The 25219-nt window shown below is 41.2% G+C and overlaps 2 protein-coding genes across 2 annotated transcripts in view; one reads left to right on the forward strand and one right to left on the reverse strand.

The window, feature by feature from the left end:
- Nucleotides 1-920: 920 nt before the first annotated feature.
- spryd4 (SPRY domain containing 4) lies at nt 921-3163 on the reverse strand. The gene is made up of 2 exons (XM_084553197.1): nt 2852-3163; nt 921-1916 (listed from the first exon to the last, which is right to left on the reverse strand). The coding sequence occupies exons 1-2, from the start codon at nt 2982-2984 to the stop codon at nt 1375-1377; spliced, it is 675 nt and encodes a 224-aa protein (XP_084409323.1). The 5' UTR covers nt 2985-3163; the 3' UTR covers nt 921-1374.
- A 5097-nt stretch (nt 3164-8260) lies between these two features.
- The window catches only part of LOC311494488 (acid-sensing ion channel 1-like), a 45043-nt gene continuing 28084 nt past the window's right edge, over nt 8261-25219 (forward strand). The window contains exons 1-2 of the mRNA XM_084553557.1: nt 8261-8762; nt 13256-13451. Coding sequence (XP_084409683.1) covers nt 8401-8762; nt 13256-13451 — 558 coding nt within the window. The 5' untranslated portion in view covers nt 8261-8400. The remainder of the gene's footprint in view (nt 8763-13255; nt 13452-25219) is intronic.

Genomic DNA, 25219 nt, shown 5'->3' on the forward strand with positions numbered 1-25219 from the left:
GTGATGAGTTTTTTCCGCTGAGCTTCTAATTAATAGATGCCGCCGAGATGTAAATATCTGATATACTGGCATATTTATTTAATATATTAAATATTGTATATTCTCTGTCGTTAATATTGTATAAAAGAAGGTGGTACGCTTCATATGTAAATATTTCCAGAGCTGTTTTATTAATTCTTCTACCTCAACAGGAGGTGATTTAATTGCGTTCATATCGGAACGGACTGTTTCATTCGTGTAACTCCATGTATATTCTGGACATGGTCTTAATATGAAACGGGATTTTCATATTCTTGTACACATGATCGTTGTATTCTAATTTTTGTTCGTTTATATACAGTTGTGTTTTTATATCTCGGCCGCTGTTTTCTTAGCCAGCAGACTCTTCAGAAACCTGGATAAAGTAGCACAGAATTCAGGTTTCTCTTGAGTTTATTTCAGGTAGATTAACCAGATGTTTACATGCGCATCATATAACCAGGATACTGGTAGTTCACACCAGTTGACTAAGGCTCAAATTTATTCACTGTTGATACACCACAGTAATGTGTTTTTTTTTTGGTTTGAATGTCTCTTGCTTCATTAGTGGGGGCTCTTTTTATTGGCCGTTTGTTATAAAAACATCTCCTGGGGACGATTATCACTAAATACGTGTTGCAAAGTATACACAGGTGTGGTTAAATTGAATTCTGCTTGTTAGTATGCAACCTAATGAGAAGATTGTACTGCGCCACATGTGCACCTAAGTTGCAATAAAGTGCAATATACACAGTATTCTGATGTTTAATCATCTCAAATTAACATATTTTATCATCTTTTATTCCAATTAACTGGTAGTGAAACAGGTCCTCAGCATGCCTTCTTAACAAGGCTTTAGTCACTGTAAACAATGACCCTGCTTTAAATGAGAGAAGTGAAAAGGCAGTTGCAGTGATTTTAATAAACAATATACAGTATGAACATGAAAAAGGTTTTGTGTTGGTTTAAGCACGGCAACGGTGGATAATGCATTCACGTAAAAGAACAACTGGCAGTTAATGTTCCTCTCAACACCAGGCACAGATCCTTTTCACAGCAGTCAGTCTGAGAGGTAATACATGAGGTACACTCAAAAACAGCGTTTGATACGATTGCCTGAGGCTCGATGACATTCACAAAGTATGAACTTACATTGTTAAAAGAAATGACGATGATCAACTGGAGCACTGACAAATTAACCATCACCTGTAATTAAACTATAAATGATTCCCACGGAGGATATTGCTTTCTGTGCTGCAAGGTTATTAAAGATACAGTTGTGATAAGTGTTGCCACAGTACAACACCTGGCAATCTGCCTGTCAGGGTTATTACAATCATTACAGTTGATGGCGCTTCACTGCAGGCCTTCAGGTTCTTCCAGACCAGAGTGTGTGAGCAGCTCCCCATCCCAAAGTCCAAACGCAGGGCAGAGAGGAGCCTTGAACTGAGCCCTGAGAGCATGAATGATCCTGCGCTTCTCGACGTCCACCAGCCCCAGGAACCCCGCTTCGTAGTCAAGCAGGATCCCCACACGATCCGGCTTGCCCACCAGCGTCACAGGAGCCATCTTGTTGCTGGTCATGGCAAACCATTTCCGCTGGGCGTAGCCGAACACCCAGGAGGAGCTGTTGGTGCCCACGCAGTCGTCCCTGGACATCAGCGCTTCAGCCACGCCCAGACGAAATTCTTGAGACTTCTTAACTGTCACCTCCCAGTAGTGCCGTCCGCTGCCGATCTTCTCATCGCCGAACACGACGGCCCAGTCTCGGAAGCGCTCAGGGTTGTCCTGCACGTGGCTGGGGTCCAGGCCCAGAATGCGGTAGATGACACCCGTGTCTTTCTTGAAGAGGTCCAGACTGCTGTGGGCTGTTCGCTCATCCAGCCTGAACTGCAGATCTGCAGAGTGTAACACATCAGGGATTCACTGTATCATGAGCTTTAACATAAATGAAAATCAGCTTTACTGTTTGTTGTCTGCATTTCACACATCCATCTGTCCACACGTGGAGCAGTTTGTAGCAGAACGACGACAGCAAAGTGTAAGAACTTGTCAAACACAAGTGTGACTGAAAACATTTATTGCTGCTGTGCACTGCTAGAAAAGAGTCACCTTCACAGTTATTACTTCAATCTGTGCTTTTACTTCAATCTGGAAACAATTGTTAATGTGTGCCATTAGTGAACTTGTCATGGCAAAAGATAGATAGATAGATAGATAGATAGATACTTTATTAATCCCGAGGGAAATTCAAGAGTGTTACAGTCAGAGAAGAAAAACAAAAAACAGATCTTATGACTCACCATCTAATTACTACCAGAGAAAAGCTCATGGTGGTTTCAGCCAAAGACATTTGATTATGGCGGCACCTCCTTTATCTAATCTGCTGTAGGCTATGTGATGAGGATGATTAATTTAACTTGTGACAGACAGAAAGTGAAAAGTTGTCATGAATACAGTGAGCTTGACAATGATCTGTTACACTTTGGTATTTGAACAATTTAAAAACTTGACGATTCTCATGAAAGCTCTGCAACACTCCAGCTCCTGCCACATGTATCTGATTTACGTTATCTCGTGTAGATTTAATTCTTCTATATATATGATGGCATGCATTTGTATTTTTCCTTTCAGTTTTCTGCCATCAACATGCATGCACTTCTTTATTGTGCTCTGCAGCCGTGGCAGAATGGACAGGCTATAACGGGAAAAGCCCACGACAATAACAAACATCGGTCATTAGCTGCCAGGCTCGGCTGGGACGCTGACCTCTGAGCTGCAGACTCTGACTCAGACGCAAACATTTCTTTAAATGTACAAAACGTAAACTCACCATTCACCGTCGACGTGGATATGTAGCGTACCCTCGCCGGCAGGCTAACAGCCCGCCTAGGTCTGGAGGATAGCGAGGAGACAGTCCGTCCTGCCAGGCGACAGAGGCGAGCTGCACTTACAGGCATCGCCATGTTTTTCCACTCCTTCGCTCACATGTTTTTAGTTCCTTCTGTGTTGTCAAATGCAGCCGCAGCGCGCTCTGCCGCCCCCTGCAGCCCCGGAGAGGAACACCGACACCCGCCTGCCAAAAACATTCATCAACATCAGCACCACGGACAGCAGCCCGTCAGGGTCTCAATCAACCCAACATCTGCAACAACAGCAAGTATCCAATATGACGCATCTAATAATATACACAGATCAGCCACAACATTAAAACCACTACCAGGAGAAGTGAATAACATTGACCATCTCGTTGGTCACAATTCAATTCAATGTTCTGCTGGGAATCTTTCAGACGTGGCATTTGTGTGGATGTTACATAGAGATGTACCACCCACCTAGACCAGACCAGGCACCCCCATGACACTCCTTGATGGCAGCAGTCATCCCCAGCAGGATGCAGCCTGACACAGGCACACACACAAAAATGGTTTAGGAACAACTCATGAAAACACATGAAACACATGAAACACATGAAAAACAGCACAAGGTGTTGACCTGGCCTCCAAATTCACTAGATCCCAAACTGATCAAGTATCTGTGGGCTGCACTGGAACAAGGCTGATCCACAGAGGGCCCTCCCCTCAACCCGTAGCACCCAAATAATTTTGGAAGCACAAGGGAGACCTGCACAACATTAGGCAGGTGGTCATAATGTTATACTTGATCGGTGTACATATAATGTAATAAACTTCGATTAAAATGAAATACATCTGACAAAATTTGTGTCAGGGTGGGAAATTTGCAGAGGAAGTCTTTGATATGGGAAAACACTGGGTTTGGGTGTCAAAAAAATAACTCACAAGTGATTATTTTCAAAGTTTAATATTATTACATGAATAGTTTGTGTGATTAAAACTCAGATATACAAAAATGTTGTATCCCAACTAGTTACTACACAATAAAACCGAAAATTCTGTTCTGTCCTGAGGAATTTTGATCAGTTGTGCTTAAAATATCTTTATCAGATGTTTCTGTCAATTGATAAATCCAGCTCTAATAAACATGACTTCAATATGAAATAAACGAGAACCATGGATTGTAATGAAGCAGCTCTTTGCAAATACAATTGGCTTGGAGATTGAAAATTAGCTGAACTCTGGCTGACTAACCAAAATAAATATTTAAAGGCTATGTCAAATCTCTCTCGATACTGCCATGAGCTACATTTTCCTTAAGATATACTGAATCATTTATCCATTTCCATTTCATTTAGTTTAGTTTAGGTATGTAGTTGGTAAATAAAAGTAGTCATATTTAAAGCACTGCATTGACTATCAAGAGTCATACAAAAACATACATATATGGATAAAGGTTTGCTTAAAATTCATAAATACATAAAATTCAATCCTCGTTTCTGCATGACCAGCGCTGTTTATGTGGGATCTGAGATTGGAAATGCTCCTGGCCACAGTGGAGAATGTAGCACGACTTTTAATGTCACAGATGAGGATTTTTTCCTTTCATGCTGATGTGTTTAGGTTGGGTAATGCATCTTTCATGACATGTGATAAATATTTTGTGATATTAACAAAGCTTCATTCAGCCTTGTTGCACAGCCAGATCCATTTTTCACGCCACTATCCAGCCAGGGACTAAATGTCGTTGCTTATTCATGGTTCCAATCTCAACGTGGCACATGACATTGTTTTTTCTTTGCCCGCGCTGCTGGTAATGATTTTGTTTTGGACAGAAGCTGTTTAAAAATGTCTTTCTCTCTTTGTGACAGCCAGATTTCGAGAAAAATATGGCACAAAAATAGCACCGTACCACACTTCGCATGACATAACATGACTCATTAACTGTAGCTATGTAAAGATGAATGAACCCTCTGTGACGTCAAGAGCAATTTTGAAACTCACTGTGGGGACTCTGACTGTTACCATCTTGTTAGGGCGGATTATGCCTAACTTCCAGGTAATCCAAAAAGTATATTATAGTATTCCAGCTTGCACAACACTGTTTTACTGTGCAATACACTTTGTGTGTGTACTTGAGTTTTCTTTCTTTCTTCTATATTTTTCCTTTTCAGGTAGTGCACCTTTGATTTTCATGCCATGCAATAATAATAAAAAGCAATCTTGAAAATGGGCAAACAGCTGCAGTGTGAGTGGATTTGAGGCAGGCAGGTGAAGAATTTATTTTTAGATGGAGGTCTGTTGGGGGCCGACTCACTTTTGGAGCCAGCCTCAAGTGGCCATTTGAGGAACTGCAATTTTTCCCGAGTTAGCTTAATTTTGTTCAAGCACAGAATTTGCAGCACTATGATATAGTTTTAATCTCTGTGGATTTCTGGGAAACTGTTTTTTTTTTTTTGTTTGTTTTTTCCTGTTGACCAAATAGCCATTTTTAAAAGAAACTAGAGAGCAGTGGATGTTTGCCAGACAAGGAAGTTTTAATAAAAGACACCAAAGTGCATTATGGGAAGTGTAGGATCCATAGTTTAATTAGTCCTGATTGTTTCAGCCTCTACCCTTCTTTCTCTCTTATAAAGAGTTATTATGCAACAAAAAGATGCTTTCTAAATATAGCAAGGAGTTTTAAGGTGTAGTGCGGAAGAAAATGTCAGTATTGCACCATACACCATAGCCTAACCCCCTACAATAACAATAACAGTATGTCTCTCTCTCTCTCTCTCTCTCTCTCTCTCTCTCTCTCTCTCTCTCTCTCTCTCCCTCTCCCTGATGGAGCCCTCTGTGTTTCCTGTTTCCATCAACATCAACTTTGTCCTTTTCTGCACTTTTTAGGAGAGAAAGGAACAACAGACACTCTCTATCTTCGAATAGAGTGGGAGAGCAACATGACCTTAAACCAGGTTGGAGATTGTCTGTGTGAAAAATGAGGTTTCTACCTGCATAGACATCTGTTCTTTCCTTTGGGTGCCCTTTAAATTTTAAATAGTTTTCTGTGAATTTGCTTTTTAATTGCACAAGGTTGGTGAAGTCGCCCGTGATGTGCAAGTTTGTTCTCTTTAAACCTGCAAAAACCTGAGTGACACCGACATACCATCACATTCTAAGCTGATACGCCTGTTATAGAGGTGGAAATCATGAATCACTTCGCAGATGCAAATCACTTGTTCAGTTCACTTCAAAGATTCACTGAATATACCATTAACATTTTTTTTCATGTACGCTTGGCAGTGCTTTTACACTTCAAAGGGACTTCGCTAGATGGTCCGTGCACAAGCTTAAAGCGATGCGATTATAATTGTTTAACAATAAAGTAAAGTACTGTAACATGTGGCAAAATGCATGTTTACATACTCAGCAGTTAAGAAGCTACATTATCATTCATTCGGAGTTGAATATCTATAGGGCTGAAAATGCATTCTTGATTTTTTTTTTAGCAACAATGAGGTTGTGTCCATTGTGCAGTGTGTGACAACTCTAGCTTGTGATTACATTCTGCCTACTCATTCAGCAAGTGTCTTCCCAGTTTACAACAGTGTAATGGATTCACAGAGACTGAAGCAAAGAACAGAGTCTACAACTAGTTGACAAACCTCATAATGTGTTGCTATTTGTTATGTGTTTACAACAATGTGACAGTCCCCTCAAAGAAGTTGTCTGAATGTGGCCTCTCAAAACATAATACATTGGTATTTTTTTAATTGTATATTTGTCATAAAACAATAACACGCATCACTGTGATAAGCATCAAGCGAAGCAAACACTTGCTAGCTAGGCGTAAGCTAGCAGCAAGTTAGCTAACACCATAGCCATAGCTTAAATAATATTTTTTTTAATTCTATATCTGTAATAAAAATAGGTTCTAAGTTATTTTTTTTTTCTTCTAAACTGTGTATAATATAAACTAATTAGTACTACAAAGATTTTGGGGGGAGGATTTATTTATTTATTTATTTATTTATTTTTGCGCCCGGAAGTGAAAACACAAAACCGGATATTTTACAACTCCAAGAAACGGCTAGCTAACGGTCGGGAAGTAAAAAAAAAAAAATGGCTGAAAGTTCAGGTAATAATCGGTGATAATTATCCAAGAGTGACCTCTTTCATCCTATTACAGTGTTTTCAGTTTTTATTTAATACATATAAAATTGAAATTATGGCTGTTTTACTGAGACATGTTGACTATATTAGCTAGACTCCCGGTTAGCTAATGGTTTAAATTAGCTTAGCATTTAGTTTTATGGTCCAGTCTCAAGATGTGTTTTATTAAACAATGTAGGTTGGTCAATATACCTTTGTTTTGGGTGCATTTGTGTTTGGATCTCTTTCTTGGGATCCTTATTTTGTTGCTGTCAGCCTTGGTGTTAATTTGAACTGACATCAAACTACTTGTCATTTCCGGTAGGTTAAAAACTTTGAACATTTCACATGTCACCTAATGTTACTTCATATCTGATATATATCAGTTTTTATAGCTAAATGTGATAAAACGTGCCATTTTCTACTAAGTAAGAGAATTTTTGCTGCATAAAATGTCATTCAAATCTCTAAATGTAGCCTAAATTACCTCTGTTGGCATTATAATAACCAGTCAAATGACATTTTTGATAACATGTTTGGTGACCTACCATTAAATCCTCCCTCCCCTCGGTCTGCGGACGTGTTTAGTGAAGACATTAAAAACTACAGCAACTCACAGGTGAGCAGCAGAGCTTCAGTCCTCTCCTCGCGTCCTCCTCCTCCGCTGCTGCTGCTGCTGCTGCTGTTAGACACAAACAAGAAGAGCGGAACCTCACGACTCACCGACCACAATAACCGCTCTCTGATTCTTGAGACTTGACAAGACACAATCTCCTGATCTGACCTGAAACTCTGCGGATTGAAGGGGACATGCATGCAGCGGGGCTACAGAGGAACACTTAATAAATGGGCTGAAGTGTCAAAAGGGATTTCGCTCTCTCCCTCTCTGTCTCTCTCTCTCTCCGAGCTCCGGATTTCTTCTTGCTGCTGGCGTGCAGGAGTAATGCGTGCTTCCCCGGACTTACAGCCTGATCGACAAGCGAATTCATAGGCTGATGAAACACTCTGTCAGTCCTTCTTTTTCTGTGCTTTACTACAAGCCAGTGAGAAACCTGCAAAACATCACTGTAGCGCAGTAGTGATGGTTATGCATGCGTTTGAGTCATTCTGCTTTTGCGTGCCCTGCTCCAGAGAGATGCGTTACTCCTGCACGTAATTCCTGCTCCTCTCACTTTTTTTAAAAAGAGTGTGCTCAAATCCTTTTTTTTTTTAATCAGTCTGCATGAGTAATGGGGAGAAAACCAGACCAAGAGTGGTTATCTACTCGTCTGTACCTTTCCCGGTGGAGAATGATAGTATATGCCACAGGTGAATGAATATCTGCTCAGTTTGTCGTACTTTACAAGCTGCTTTCTGACTTTGGCATTCAGATCGAGACTGCCGCACGGTGACAATGGACCTCAAAGTGGAAACGGAAGAAATGGACTCAAATCAGCCTCCGCCCATTGAGGTTTTCGCGCACGGCTCGACCCTCCACGGCATCTCCCACATCTTCACGTACGAGCGCTTCTGCCTCAAGCGCTGCCTGTGGGTCGTGTTCTTCCTGGGCTCCCTGACCTTCTTGCTGTACGTGTGCGTGGACCGGATCCACTTCTATCTCGAGTACCCGCACGTCACCAAACTGGACGAGGTCGCGACCCCGATCATGACGTTCCCCGCGGTCACCTTCTGCAACCTGAACGCCTTCCGCTTCAGCCGGGTGACGCGCAACGACCTGTACCACGCAGGGGAGCTGCTGGCCCTGCTCAACCAGAGGTAACCTGCAACACCTGGTTTAAAAGTGCCAGAGCTTAATGACTAAAGCTGAGCCTCTCTGCTGCAGGTGGCTTTTCTTTTTCCACCAGTTTCTATTCTCCTCGTGGGAGCCTTTTTACTTTGAGTATACAGAGTAAACTACAAATAATTTATAACTACTTAGCCTTTATGTGCATATTATTTCCACTACAATTCAGAGAGAAATATTGGACGGTTGACTGTTAATTTGATGTTTGATTATATTAGGATTTTAGTTACAAACGTGTTTAAAATACAGACTAACCATCTAATGTGAAAAACTGTTAAAAGTATCTTCAACAGTAAATGAACGGACACATTTATCCGTCTTCCACTATAACACTCAAACACTCACAGGGGCCAGCATACTGCATTTATTTTTTTTAAATACTACCTACGTTTAGTTTCAGGTTGGCACAGTGGCGTGGTGGTCAGCACTGATGCCTCACACCAAGAAGGTCCTCGGTTCGAATCCGTGGGCCGAGTGTGAATGCTTGTCTGTCTCTCTCTGTGCTAGCCCTGCGATAGACTGGCGACCCGGCCGGGGCGTACCCCGCCTCTCGCCCAACGACAGCTGGGATAGGTCTCCAGCTCCTCCGTGACCCTTCACAGGACAGGCGGTCACAGAAGATTTAGTTTCAGTGCAGGTCTTTTACTTGCAGTGCAGTGTTTTAAAGAGTGGCTGCATAAAAGACTGAACGCTTCATCCACCACTGGCAATTTGGTCTCTCATCCAACAAGCTCTAATAGTTTCTACCTTGGTTGAGTCATTCGGTGCTGGGAGAGAAAGCTTATCAGGCTTGAATTGACTGAGGCATTATAATCAGAAAAGTCCAGCCATCGTGTTGGTGCAGCTAAAGGCTCTCGATACGGGATCCTGGCAACAGCGTGTAGTGCATACACAGAGGAGAAAGATGTGGCAAGTGTCTGCTTCCTTTGATTACAACTGAAATGTCAGATGCTCTGGGTATATTTGTCATTTATTCATTAAAATCCAAGAAACTCTACTCCAACATTAAACAGACTTAGTCTCTTAGCTGTCAAGGATTTTACTGCAAAGTAGACAGATTATATAAAAAAAAAAAACGAGCTTGGATAAATAAATTATTTTTAGTGATTAAGATCATGTCCAAGAAGCAGATCTCACAGAGCAAGAAAGGAGACTGTGACTATACCTGGCTTTAGAAGCTTGATGATTGCTTACCTTACCAGTAGCTTGTGAACAGAGGCGGTGATACTGAAACAGTTGGCAGCATGTGTCATTCACTTCATTCAGTGCTTGACCAGGGAGAAGAAATTGTTGACTGCAGTCATCTGAGTGGTCAGGAACATAAAAAAAAAAATAAAATCGTAGATGATATGAACATCTGACATGCTGTCAGTTAAACAGATTGAGGACTGGATTCACTCACTCGTGGCTTTACTTTTATGTGGTTATGTGGCCTGTCTGTCTGTCCCAAATCTGTAATGAAGTTCTCAGATCTGACACTAAAATTAGCATTTTTTTTTTTCTGTAACGCTGGTGCGACTGATAACCAAGACTTGCCATCTGGATTTTCTTTGCATCTCCAATCTCACATTTCCAGCTGTAAAAGTTTCTCAGAGTTGGACACCAAGAGAAGAAAGTGGGTGAATTTCCATCTAAGTTTCCATCTCCGTGTACTCATCTCAACTCTGAAACTCTAAAGTAGGTTTAGTGCTCATTATCCTGCCTCCCGTGGCAAGGTGGAGAGGCAATGCAATGGCACACTTAGCCGTTATACCCCCGGCCAGAAATGAAAGTGCTTATGGCATGAAATCCATTTAAGACTCCTCTTCGCCCTCTTCCCGTGTTTGGAGTCATTGGTCTGGGAAATGTCTTGTGGCATGATATTTAAGCAGCACACAGGCTTGAAGTGTCAGCCTTTGCCGATCCCATCAGCTCATGCCTGTGGGATTTTATCTCATAAGTGCCTTCTTGGCAGGTCTGTCCACTGTACAAACAGCAGGGAGTCGGTGCCTCTGCTCAATTATAAGCTCTCCTTCAATCAAGCAAAAACACTCCCCCACCCCGTCTTAATGAGCTTTAGCTAAATCTGAATGTCACAAAAAAAAAAAAATCTATGAACTAATTTTTAAACTGGAATGAGGGTAGTGAATATTGATTAAATGCTTGGATGAATTCAGTTCTCTTTTCTCTCATGGGAACCAGAAACAGAAGGATTACTGCGTCGCAGTTCCAAGTTTCATAAGACATTAAATAGCTTGATGTGTTTACTGACACATCTAACATTACCAGCTCTGGTTTGAACAAAGCAAGCCGCTGCATCTTACTCTTATTCACAAAGTGTATAAAAACACATGGGCTGTGTTAATAGCACGTTTCTCAAAAGATCCATAAAAGACCATACTCACATAAAAGTACTTTCATATGAGAATTTTCCAAAAGGTCTTTCATTTGAGGCGGCGTTTGGAAAGAGAGAGAGAGAGAGAAAAAAAAAAAAAAAACTCCAAGCAATCTGCTCTTTGGTGAGTCCATTAAAATGGTGACATTTTTAATAATAGCACAGTGGGAGATCACAGCGAGGGTAGAGAGCGGGTGCATTTCCAGCTATTCTGCTCTCTTTTAATACGACACAGCTTGGTCAGATTTTTGTGAGCTTCATTAAATGAAAGTAAATTTCACAGTGCCGCTGATAATGCTGCATTTGATGTGGGTTGTCTGGCTCAGTTACTCGCAGGCCGTTACTGTCAAACTGGCTGGTGAACACTGAATATTGTCATTAGTTTGGAGCTCACTAAATCACTAAAACATTAGTTGTTCATTTCATTTAAAAAAAAAAAAAAATCCATATTTAATATATTTAGAAAAATGTGTCACTTAATTGGAAATCCATGGAAAGACTGTTGTAATCACCACACAATGGCTTGTTAATGATGCGCGAGCACAAATCCATGCTAGCCTCCTGATGTTTAGCAGTATATCAAATGACAATGTGAAGGAAGAGCCTTAAAAGAACCGTGTCGCTTTACAGCTGTACTGATTTGGTATACTTCCTCTCTCACAGCTCTAAAAACCCTCTTTACAACAGCAGCAGACAAAAATAGCCGGTCAACACAGTGAGGCCATAAGCAGCTGAAAGGAAAGGCGCAATCCAGACAGTATGCATTTGGGCAGTGACACCTTTTTTTTTTTTTTGTGCTTCAGGCTCTGCGCTTCTGCACATTCAATTTGAAATCACATAATGCAGGCTGGATTAGAGTCCCAAGTCTTTGCCCAAATTGCAAAGGTTCAAGAGTAATTGGACACTGAGCTGCTAAATATTTCTTGGGCAGTTTGTGCGCAATAGGAGCTCACAAATCGATTGAAGTTGAGGGCTTAAAATGTCATAAACACGATTTTGCAAGTGAAGTATATAATAATAATAAGGCCAAACAAATCTATCAAAGAGAAATTATGTGTAGTTTTATTTCAAACTGTGTAGACAGGACGACTAGAATATAGACCGGAAAATCCTTTCTACAATGAAGAAAAACTCTTTAAATAATGCACAGCAAGTCAAGAATGCTCTCCAGGATATAGGCCTGCTTCCTTGTCAGTGACCAGGAGAGGAATCCATGACAGTAACCTCTGCTGTGGAACAATGCTCTGTGAACTGATGAAACAGAAAACAAATGATGGAAAGAGGAAAATGTGCCGAATAGAGGAGCTAGTGACCCACAGCCTAACACCTCATCTGTCGAGCACGGTGGAGATTCTGCTGGGATTTGAGCTACCAGCTGAACTGTTACACTGACATTTACTGATGATTTCATTGCAGCTAAAAAAAAATAAATAAAAATCCTTCCTTTTTACCGTTCTTCTGCCGTGCCTTTAATAATTCAGCCTGGCTTACTTTTGAAGGGCTTTGTCAGTTTAAGAATTCGCATGAAAGTTTAACCAAACGTTCTCACGGCCAAACCGATCCAGTCAACATAAACACAATTTTCTGAAGTTTTTATGCAGATAAGTGAGACTTGAGTTGAAATGCCGTGGAGCCTGGAGCTGTCGCACTGACAGTGAATGGGCAACTGGGTTTATTGGCTTGTACAGCTCTTGTCTGAACTTTATTATGTACTGTACAATAAAGCGTTGCACTCTAGTGGTGCTTTTCATTTTAGAGCTAGAAAATGCCACAGAAAAACCATCGTGTACATTTTTATTGTCAATGTTCTGTCACTTTTGATTCATTCTGGGCTGTATTATTTTTAGCTCTAGTCGAGCAGAGCAAAAGTTCACAGACACAGAGAGTCATAAAACTTTCTGATGTGTGTGAAAATGTTGAAAGGCTGAAATTCACTTTTTATGAGGCCTATTTTATCATACAGCCGTGATTATTCACTGTGAAGATGTGCCATTCAGGCACATTTTATGAATCCGTATCAAACTACAGGGCAGGAAATTTGCATTTGAAATGAACCAAGCGTTTCTTGGCCCTCTCCGTCTCCGTCTCCAGGTATGAGATCAGGGACATACACCTTGTGGAGGAGAGCGTTCTGGAGAGCCTGAAGGTCAAAGCCGACTTCCACAACTTCAAGCCGCGCCCCTTCAACATGCGCGAGTTCTACGACCGCACCGGACACGACATCAACGACATGCTGCTGTCCTGCCACTTCCACGGCTCCGAGTGCAGAGCGGAGGACTTCAAAGTGGTAAGTCAGCCCTCAAGAAGATCTGATCAGATGACGATTAAAGGATTGTGATCAAGTCACATTGTTTCCCTAATAACGGGTTTTCAACTAGTAAAGAGCATCCCTGTCATCCTCCAAGCCTCAATTATAGTCGGGATAGCCGTTTGTTTTTTTTCTGAAGGCAGCAATTCAGATGGCGGCAAAAAGTCGGGTAGTGCTGTCAAAAGCAGCCAAACGTGGACGTCTCATGACAGCCAATCCGTTGTTAAAGCTAATTAAACAGTGACATTCAATAACCACATTCATGCATTGAACAAGTACAGAATATTTAACTTTCACACCCGTCACTCAGTGTTTGCTGTGCCCCTCTGCATCCACACCGGCCTTGCAGTGGCAGCGTGAGTGTCTTTCTCACGGCTCCCATTTATTTGCTGATTTTCCCGCTTAATGTATTTTATTAGAATGAACCATGAATGTTTTTATAACTTTGGTTCCACTTTATGTTGCAACCCTGGAGCCGGATCTCAAAAGCGCCATTAAACCATGTTCCTTTTACATTAGGCATTCATAGAGTTTTTAGAAAACAATTTATTCCAGTTAAATTAGTCTGCATATTTATGTACACTCTGCTTCCACTATGGATCTGCTGAGAATATATAGCGAGTGCAAAAATAAAAGCTTCAGTCTGCGTCCACATTGTAATAAGGATGGGGCCTGGCGTCTTTAGCTGTCTTTGCATTATGGATCCAGTTGTTCTGACCATAAATTACCAGCCTGATAAAACTTAGCAGTCTGTGATTCAAACAATTACGCAGAGTTATGTTGAAGGTGCTGACAGATGGGAACTAAGCAACGGCTAAAGTCAGCACCTCGGCTAGTTAATTGCTGCGTGACCGCTGAAACTGAAGCGGTATTATAAACTATTATTCACTCCTGCCCGCGCGGATATTGTACCAACTATAGTACTAACACTGTCTGTCAGAGGAATAAATTAAACTTAAATCTCTTCCATTGTAGGTTACGAAGTTAATAGGATTTCCTACAATGAAAATTAGCCAGCTTTATGTTGTAAAATGCCGTAAGTGCCTTTGATGTGTGGTGTTTAATATTACACCGCAACGCACAAATTATAAATCACAGGATAATCTATTTATGAAGGATCAGCTTAAAGGATGATGAACCGCACCCTGACCTCTGAGTGAACTGAGAGAAAAGATGTGTTTTTTTTTTTACCTCAGGATACCTGCTGTGTGTGTTGTTGTTGTTTTTTTGTATGTGTATGCTGCAGGGTGAAAATATGAACCTGTCCATGTCGCTCTGTGGTCAAGTATGTGTTTTACAGGCAGAGGCAGAGGCATTTACAGTACAAAATCTTATTTTCAGTCTCACTACTTGTTTGTCTTTGGACCCTCAGTGTGTTGATGTTAGTCTTTCTATAAAATCAGTTTTGAAGAAAGTCCTTGAAGAAATTTATGATGCACACACCGTTTGCAGGTCTTTAGTTATTTATTTGAATCCCTGCGGCTTTGTGTAAATGTTTACATCTACCTTTTATCCTTTTTATTCTTTATTTCTGCTTCAAAACAAGGAAGAACAGAGATGTCCTTTAAAATTAAACCCTGCGGAGTAGGGATGCAGTGAAGCCAGTGGAAGAAATGTGTTTAAGCAGTCCACTGACATTATATATGTCCGACTGACTGATGCAGAAGTAAGTTTCCCCTGCAGCATCGACGTAGCGCTGCCTGGCTGTAATGTCTTTGCCATAAAACCCTGCTGTTGCTGCTGGCACACACAAACCCTGTGGCTAGTAATCACTGGCATCAGTCTTGGTTTTTAATTTGGAGCTGAACATTGATCATTTCACACAACAAACCTCACTGAGTGGATTGGATGAAGTTCAGTTGGAGTGTTTTCCCCAAGAAGATTCACGTTTATCTTCAGTGGACATCTGTGGTGAATAATATCAATCAAGTAGGGGTTGTGCATACTAGTCGACTAGTCGGGTTGTCAACTTCCTTTAAGCTTTAAGCGTCATGACAACTCGTCACAGATCACATGACAATAACAACATGGACGCCTCCTAGAAGACAGGTGAGGAGCCAAGTGGGTCATTGCAGCCGGCTCGCAGCGGTTCATCAAGTCTGCGGAAATACTTCACTAAAGATGAAGCCCATTCTACCGTGACATGCAGAATATGTAAGTCAGTCCTGTAATACAAGAAAAGTACGACTGCAATGCACACTCATCTGAAAAGGGCAATGCTAGCCTCTGTTAACGATTTCCCCAAATGCCCTGATTAGAGAAGGAAGCTGCTAATCAACAATTTGCTGGGAATGTCATTGTCAAAGTTATTAGACATTTAGCTGCATTACACGGAGAAGGCTTCAGAGAAGAAGTGACGTTTTTACCTGGCTACACTATCCCATCTTACAACACGCTGTGGAGTACTATTAAATGCTACTGATGGTCCTGAGTGGCAGTGTGCTTTCATATAGCTTATACATATCTGCAGCATACTGTATGTATTGTATGAGCTGTCTGTTCTCAGCATATGTGTTCAGGTCAAGAATATAGATTTCATTGGTGCAAAGCGTTACTTTCTACTGTGTTTTTATTAGGGAAACTATCAGCGACTAGTTGGTGTTGACTTGTTCAGAACTGGCTTGTATGTGCGGGCCAAAGGGATGCGAACTCTACAGGCTGCCACTTACTATATCAGCTGCACTGAAGTAGCTTTGAAGTGATCTTTCTGCTTTTGGCCAATTTTGCTTTTTTTTTTTCTGCAAACCCAGCGAAAGCAAACCTACTGGATGCCTTTTTGTTGTGTCTCTGCACACAGCACCACGATTAGAGAGTGTTGTTTATCGGAGGTTTCTGGTTGCACTTAGCAGACCTGTTCGGTTTTCATTTCTTTAATTTTCTTTTGGCTCTTCTTTGAGATCAGACTTCACATCAGGATTCTTGTGATCATTTATAGAGCTCTGTGTGGTCAAGGCGCTGCATCCAGTAGAAAGCTGGAGTCACAGTGGTAGGTTTTTAAGCTCTTTTGTTTCCGGCTACCTTGTTCTCCCTCGCACTAAGCTTAGAATAAAAGAAACTCTTCCTTCAAGGTTGTGGCTGCTAAACCTTTGTGCTCATAGACTCAGTGAATACCTTTAAAACGCAGCCAAACCCTCTTCTGTTTAGTTCATTTCATTTGTTTTTCACACAGACTGTAAATTTGTCTTTGTCCAAAGACGTGCATGTTAGGTTAACTGGTGATTCTAAATTGACCATAGGCGTGCATGTGATTGTGAGTTGTTGTTTTTCTTTTTGTGTTCAATTTAAGATAGACTGGTGACCTGTGTAGGGGTGCCCCCTGGCAGATGGGATAGGCTGGGATAGGGAATTATAGACAGGGCATCATGGTATACAATTTCCGATAGTCTGGCATGATTTATATCTAATTTTATCCAAAATGGACAAAAACCATAAACCCAGCCAAACTGTCATCATTAGCTAAGGTGAAGACTAGTCACCTTTGGGAGTGCCCGTTTGCCACTTGTGACTCTAAGCAACCACGCCCTTAATTATGCAGCGCTTTAATTTAAGGCTCAAGCCGTTATTCGATGACCTGAAGTAGTTTTCAGATCCAGAAGTTGCTGCTTGGTACGACGGCAGCACCATTTTACACTCAACCTGGGATTCAATTTCTTTAGTAGAAGTAATATTTTCATATTCATTCACATTAGTTTAAACTGGGTCCATGTGTATGTTAAGCTTCCATAAGCAGGACCCAACATATTCTGCCCCTTTTCCATTAAAAGGACTTCCTGAATCCTGGAGGAAGTGTGGAGTTCCCTTCATGGTAGCTTAACATAGCATTGTTTGGGGAAATTGGAACAGGGCTATAATTTTTTACTCCACGGATGGAAATGGTCATTATACTGATTTTAATGAGACGATGTTGAGCTAGTGCTGAGTTAGCATTAACCGGAGAACAGAAAGAAGAGATTTAAAGTTGTGTCTCTAATATAAATCTGTCCCAAATAAGTGCGCTGACTACTTCTGTTCCACCTGCAGAGTACACTCATTACATTAGCACATGGGCATTATATTTAAATAGCAATTTTCACAATGCACAAATCACGTATATGGCCCGAGTGTAGTGATGTGTAATTCTGTATATAGCTCTCATTTCCATAATGTCTTAATCTGTGGTATTTTATTATTTTCAGTCAGTTCTTTTGCCTGCCAAACTGTCTTGACCGTTTCTTGTAACGCTGTGGCTCTTTAATACGCATTCATGATAAATTAATTTTGACATTCTGTTATCTAAATCCGATGAGCTGCAGGTAAAGCAGTGAAACAGGATTATACAGATTTTTTGGCTGCCTCAAACAACATGGTCGTATTTTGAGATAGTCCTGTAAAAATGTGCTGTTGAGCCACTTAAAAATAAATATTGTTAATATGTTATCACTTCAGGTGTGTAATTAGGATACACATAGTAATTGAATAGTGAATTTTAGTATTTTAAACACATAGAAACCCAAATAACACAAATACAAATAATACAACTCACGGTGGCTGAGATCCATTCAGCTGCTTCAGTTAAAGGGTCCTGCTACCTTACTGTCACACTGTCACGGCTGACTGAAAATAGAAAGGATCTATAATCTTGTTAGTAACACTTGTGCCCTTCTTGCTTTAACAAGGGCAATTTCTGCTGTGAATGTATTGATTTAGGATTACATACAGGCCAACGTCACCTTTCAACTTGCCCCCAAGTTGCACAAAGAAACACAACATGTTAATAAGAGGAAATTTTATTCCCCCGACCAAACACTCCCTTGAACCGAGAAGTCAAGACTGCGTGGCTCTTGAATGGTGCAGCAGTTGTTTGCTGAGCAGAGTGCCCTTCTCCTTGACCCAAACATTGCATCATGACTTTTACTTGATAGGATTTGAGACAGCCTTCTGGTTGTGAGCACATGCTCCCAAACATTTGATTAGTTCTGCCTCAATAATTCATTTCGGCAGCTTAATTTGAAATGCACACACATGAATCATGTAAATAGTTGTTTGGTGTGTGTGTGTGTGTGTGTGTAGTCCTAACTTTAATTCCCACCCGAGCATCTTATTGACCTTTCTGTGTTTTCTTCTAATTTTGGGGGAATGGATAATTTATGTAGTGGTTAATTTATGTAGCTCATGAGTCCAAGCACTGTTTCTTGAGCTCCTACTGCTGTGTCTTTTGTAATAGAGCGATTTCTCCTTTCTTTGAAGAGCACAGCGGTGCTCAGGTAATTGCATCTGGCCAGAACATAGTGGTGGCAGAAAGGTGTTTCCCCTGGAGAGGTTTGAGGCCTTCATGTCTCTCCTCTCAACTTCCTTTTGTTATCTACATCACCGCACAGCTCCCGAAAACTGGAAAATGCACTTCCTTTGAAGACCGTCTTTGATGCATTGCATTGTTAATCTTTTCATTGTTTCATTGCAAAGTGCTTGATGAATAAGGAAGGAGGTATATCCCGACTGACTGTTCTTTGTGAAAAGATCAAACGAAGAAAAGGGGCCGATAAGAAACTATTTCAAGCCCTTTGTGATAAGAATACAGATTCAGTCCTCCGCTGAATTGACAGGATCACGTCTTTTTTAAGAAATATTTTCATATTATGTGCAAAACAAAAGAATGGTTCTGCAATTCCAAGATGCCTCCTGGGTAGACTTTTCCAAATGATGGTGCCTACGGAAACAATACCATGTCATCCTGTCACAGAAGTTTTCTTTGTAATATTTCCTCCTCTGCTGAAGAAGTGTTCAGCATTAGATCAGTGTCGTTTATAGTTAAAATATTCAGTTTGGCAGGTTTTCAAATACTTCTTCTGACAATTTTTGTTTGAGTTTAATCAAAACCTGAATTGAAGTTTACCTTCTGAGGAGTCATTATTGTTCGAGTTAAAATGTCGGAACTGTTTTAAATTTTGGGAAATTTGCTTTCTTGGGAGTTGCATAAGAAAGTCAGTGCCACTTTCATGTCTGTGCACTAAATACGAAGCTTCTGTTGTTGGGTGGTTAAAGGCTCCGGCATGGTTTTCTGTTGGTAATACTTGTTGTAGGGAATGATATGGGGAAGAACCGTAAATGTATGCTACTCTTATTTGTCTTTGTGGTCCGTCAGCTGAGCCTATTCGTGCTGTCAGGAGTATAGGGGACAGGCTAGAAGGTTTCACAGCTATCGTCTGTGGCCCTAAGTTAACGACCATGGTCATTAAAGCCAACCTTTCAACCAACCAACACATAGCATCATCCCCCACAGCCAACATATTATTGGCTTCGTGGACACAAGCGTCTCTGTGGCCTCTGCATTGGTTGAACTAACTACAAGGTTAAAAAAAGGTTAAAAAAATGAGTCGTGAAGTCTTAATTGGTGAGCTTAGTTATGTTTGTGTTACTAAGCTGTAGCCTTATATTTACCAGACAGATACGTATGTGACTGACAATTAAAAAAATGACCAAAATGCCAAACCTTTTCTTTAACACATTACATAAGATTGTAGCTTCAAATCAAGAGAACTGGAGAGGGTGCAGTTTATATTGTTCGTTAATCAGTAAACGTATTAGACAGTGAACAGGAAGCGCAACCAGACCCATGTGCAAAGTCGACGCGTTCCTTCACTCACAGCAACATTTGAGAAAAAGGAATAAACGCTCCTGCGGTTATTATGGAGTTATCGAAAGCACCCACTGCTCCTCAACAGTTGAGGAGAATCATCGCTGCTAATTGGACTCAGAGGTATTTCTGTAACAGACAGCAAACTGTGCTTACTTAAAAACCCACTCATCAGTGAACCCGAGCAAAGGAGAACAGAGCGAGAGTCCCACTCTGACGAGCACTTCCCTTGGTCTGACGCTTGGCCCTTTATTTTGTTTATCAAAGTCAGGCTTTGACAGCTCTACCCGGGGAATAGATGTGCGTTCGTGAGCTCCCGGCGCGCGGCTATCGTAGCAGTCGTGTTGTAATTTCTGTACTCTGATCGCTGCTGTCATGTCTCCAGAAAGCAACATGCATTTGTAGATTTTGCAGACAAAATGTAAGACATGCTCTGCCTCAGAGAAGACAGGAGACAGCCTGGTGGTATGAGAATTGCTGTAGTTTGTTATTTGCAATGTATTGAGAAAGCCTTTGTCAGAAATATAGTTATATAAAACTTTAATGACCATTTCTGTATGTTTCAGTCTGCTCACTATATATTCTGCATCTAATTACATTACTGAACTTTGTATAACACAGCATTCACTAGAAATACTATGAATTAATAAAGATGATGGAAAATATGTGCAGGCTATGGACGACAGTTCTCAAAATGTTTCAGTGAATCAGTTTTCAAAACAATGGCTGTCTTGACGGTAGTAAAGCTAAAATGTCTGGTATACCAGAAAACAGTAAAACCTAGACTCTAGGGATGGATTAGAACACAAAACAACCTCTGTTCTCCATTGAAATCCCAAATACAGTTTCAGTTCTTTGCTGTGATTGCAGCAGTAAACCCATTTTGTGTGTTTTTATGTCTGCAAAAGCTCATGTAGTGATAGTTTTAAACCCCAGCCTGAACCCTCTAAAAGCATCCCCGAGGGTGACAATCAGCTCAGATTTCTATGACAACTTCAGCCGTGCTGGAAGCTGGAAAACTACCAGACTCTTGGAGGGCAGCCCATCTTTCCCTTGGCAAGAAAAATACTTAGGCCTGCATTTCCTCAGGGTTTTGCCTGAAGCGACAGATGTGGAGCGCAGCCACCACCCACATCGCCCAGCAGCTTGTGGGTCAGCACACCTGCTCTCCGCATCCTGCCTGCCGAACCTGTCACATGCTTTTGTGCTGAGCGAGCAAAGTTATGTCACCTCTCAGTCACAGCATGCATCCCCCCTTCTTTTCCCCCCTCTCCCCTCCCTTCAGAGGCATCTTTCTGCATTCCTCCCTCCTCCCAACCCCTGTGCAGTGCATTCCTCACATCAACCCCCTGGGCATGACAACCCTCATTATGTTTTCATGTCATGCTCTTTCCTCTCCCTTTCTCTACCTCACTCTTATGCCCTTTACTTTGTTCTCGTTGCTCCCATGGCACCCCGCTTTTGACTTCCTGATTCCGGAGCCATGAACGGGAAAAAAAAACATGTTAATGAATAGAGTATCGTTTGAGATATTAAGCACAGGAAATCGCTTTTTAAATGTATTCCCACGTCAGCACTGTGATGAACATATGAACACACTGAAGGAGGATTAAATTAACATTTGCCCCACAGTGCTGAACGCGGGGTATTTACTGCTGACAAACTCCAAAGACTGATTGAGGGTAACCACTTTACCTAGATCGGCAGGTACTGCAAATGCCCGGGGCTCATAATGGAGCGTAATCCGGTACACAAAAGCCGTCTGTCAGCAGCGCGACTGCCCAACACAGCAGGAGGTGTCAAGTGCAGTTTTATTGCACGTATTTTAAAACGGAAACTTAATAAACTTTCACGTCACCCTACATCCCTGTGGATCAAACCCTTGTAAATCAAAGACAGACCTCTCCAGGTTGGAGAAGCTGATCAGGCGGGCTGGCTCTGTGGTTGGCACGAGGCTGGACCCTCTGGCTACTGTAGCAGAGAGCAGGACACTTAAAAAACTAACGAGTATCCTGGACAATGCCAGCCACCCTCTGCACACGATCATTAGCAGCCAGAGAAGCACCTTCAGCGAGAGGCTGCTCCTCCCAAGGTGCAGGACAAATAGACTGAGGAACTCCTTTGTCCCCCGTGCCATCAAACTGTTCAACCACCACTCACTTGGGGGGAGGAGGACAATAAAGAAAGGGACTGAATGACTTTTTAATTAACCTGCAATAGAAAAGTGCAATAACAATGTACCTGGTATTTCTCTATTTATGCAACAACCATGTATGTACAGTCACAATATTTATTTTTATTACTATTATTATTATTCTTTACTGGGTGTTTGGTATTTGGGCTTATTATACTGTATCCTACATGTATGTCTGACAGTGCTGTATGCGATGGAGATGTCAATTTCCCTGCGGGAACCTCCCAAAGGGATCAATAAAGTTGTCTATCTATCTATCTATCTATCTATCTATCTATCTATGCATGTAACTTTTAAAGCCATGTTAAATTAAAAGTGTGCCATTCTTTGTTGTGCCATGTGTCCATACAAATGGAGATTATAACCAAATTCCCAGGAAAAATACATCAGCGTGACTATTAGGACTTGATTCATGGGGATACTTAGCTGGTGGCACTAATTCTCCAGTTGGGTGCCATTAAAACATTAAAGAAGATGATGTAATTAAAAAAGCTCCAGTCCAACTTTAAACTGAGCTGCATTTATGTTTGATTAGTTTGAGGAAGGTTACGGTCTTCTATTGCACCATCCTCAGATCGGATGTTTTTGGGTGCCAGTTTTTTCGTCAACTAACAAATCATGATGTTTTGTGTTCGTCATGATTGATTTTTTACGTGTTTCTATAATTTTCATTTCACCTTAGCCAAGAGGGAAAATGGTGTTTTGTTGTTTTTTTATTTCTCTCCGTTTCCTCATTCCCATCTGTTTGTTTTATATTGTTGTATGCTGTTAGAGCATTTATCCGTCCAAAGTCTAATCCACAGAGGGTTTTTGTGTTGAGTAGGGGGACGTTTAGGGATCATTAAGTGCAGGTGAAATGAGAAAGCAGGATGGAAGTAGAAAGGAGCTTGGCAGTTTTGCGACAAGGGAGCAAAAGGCAAAAAGTAGCTTTTGCTGCACAGCGAGATTCATCATCTGCAATCAAAGAGCTTCAAAACATCATGAGTTGTTTCATCATACTAACAGGCTAATCAATTTTTTTTCAATGTTCCGCTTAATCACTTATGTAAATGCCCCCAAACCAGACTGCTCATCTTTAAAAGATACCCTATGACGATACAGTTAAAGGGCGGACACAGCGTCTCCATGACTCCAGCTGGTTTCGAGACGGATCAGTAATGCGGCTTGAGCACGCTCTATTTGCCTGAGCCTGAGAGGGGGAAACGCTTTTTATGAAGACATTTCGGACCAAGGAAGGAGGAAGGGTGGAGGGGGGGAACAGTGGGGCTGAAAATAGCCCCAGTTAGCTGCACTGCTCTGCACATGGTTTATTTATCCTGAGGATTAGTGCAGGTGACTTAAGGGCCAGGCTCTGTGTGGGCTGGAGGCAGGCTGGCAAAAGGCTAGCTGTGACTCAGCCTGCTGGATGGAGTTTTGGAGGAGGAATGATGCCGCAGTTCAGACTGCTGAGCTCCTCTGCACTCGACTGACTCCAAATCACGCTAATTGTGTGTCTCCAGAGGCTGCTGTTAGATGTGACAGAGAGGCTCGGTAGTTAGAAGAAATAAGTAACTGATTACATTTACTAAAATACTTATGTGTTACAATAATTCACAGTTGTACTTTATTACATTTATTTATTTATTTGTGCTCTTTTATGTACAATTCATACAATAAAGATCAAAGATGTTCACGGTGAAGGAAATATTTTACTCTACTGCATACGAAAACTATTGTTTCTAGCTTTTTCAGATTGAGATATGGCAGAATAAATCTTAAGTCCATGAGGTCCGGGGCGTTGTGAAAGATTAAGCCAGTCGTCCCAAGTGTTTTTTGGGCTTGTCACTTCGTTTAAGAAAAAGTTACTATATTCTGCCCCTCGGCACACCTTGGGTTACAATGGCTTATTTGCTCCTCCACAAAAGTGACATTTTTCATTTAAATTTTTCATATTTGTGCTATTTAAAAGATCAAATATCTCTTTTCATGGGAGACCTCAACAAGAATTTACACTTAAACATAACATAAAATCAAAGTTGCAGTAGAAATGCTCAGGAAAAACATTTGCACACAGGCAGACAGTGAAACAGATTTCACGATTTTTTTAAACTAGTTAATATTGTTCAACAGGTTGAAATAGACAGCTAGACAATAAATATTATTTAAATGTATCTGTGGACCCATTCAGACTTTGTGTTAACCTGCGCAGCCTGATTACAAGTACTTAAAGTGGCCACCTTTAAGTACTTGTGTTCACAGTAGGCATTAAAATTCATCTCCACATGCGTCCCCAGGGAGCGCTTGAGATCCGAGCTCAGTTTTTTCACTCCGTATGCAAATAAACGTTGTCATCATTTGATCAGAGATCGAGGGTCTGACTCTTAGTTTGGGAAACACTGTGAGGGTGTAGTGTACTCTCCTCTTACCTCCTCTTACCTCCTCTGTCAGGGGATTCAATATGTAGGTCACTACCTGTGCATGGGTTGTGATTGTGTGCAGAATTGTCATCATAGACACCCATTTTGTAGTGCTGTTAATGTGAAGAGTTTCGTATGATGTTTGTTACCTTATTTGGTGATGGATAGTGACTTTTTAACTACCATTTTAAGTAGGATTTTAAATGCAACGCTTATTTTGGTAACTTATAATAATCAGAGTAGTCTTTCCACCACTCTTGGTTGTACATTGTGTTTATTAGGTGGATAACGGATAGAATGATGCTGAGGATGTGCAGGCAGCCATTGTTTAAACCCACTGATGGTTATGTGAAATTAAAATCTAAAAAGTTCAATGTCAGGCTGGATCACGATCACGAGATTTTTCCACTGGATGTAAGAATGCAGCCACGAATACGTGACATACTGGATTTGAATACTGCACTCAGGTTGAATGTGATATCGCTTTAATGAAGCACAGTAACAACCAGATGCATAATATATGACATACTGTCCAACGGAGTGG

This window comes from Chelon labrosus (assembly GCF_963514085.1).
Source record: "Chelon labrosus genome assembly, chromosome: 10".
NCBI lineage: Eukaryota > Metazoa > Chordata > Actinopteri > Mugiliformes > Mugilidae > Chelon > Chelon labrosus.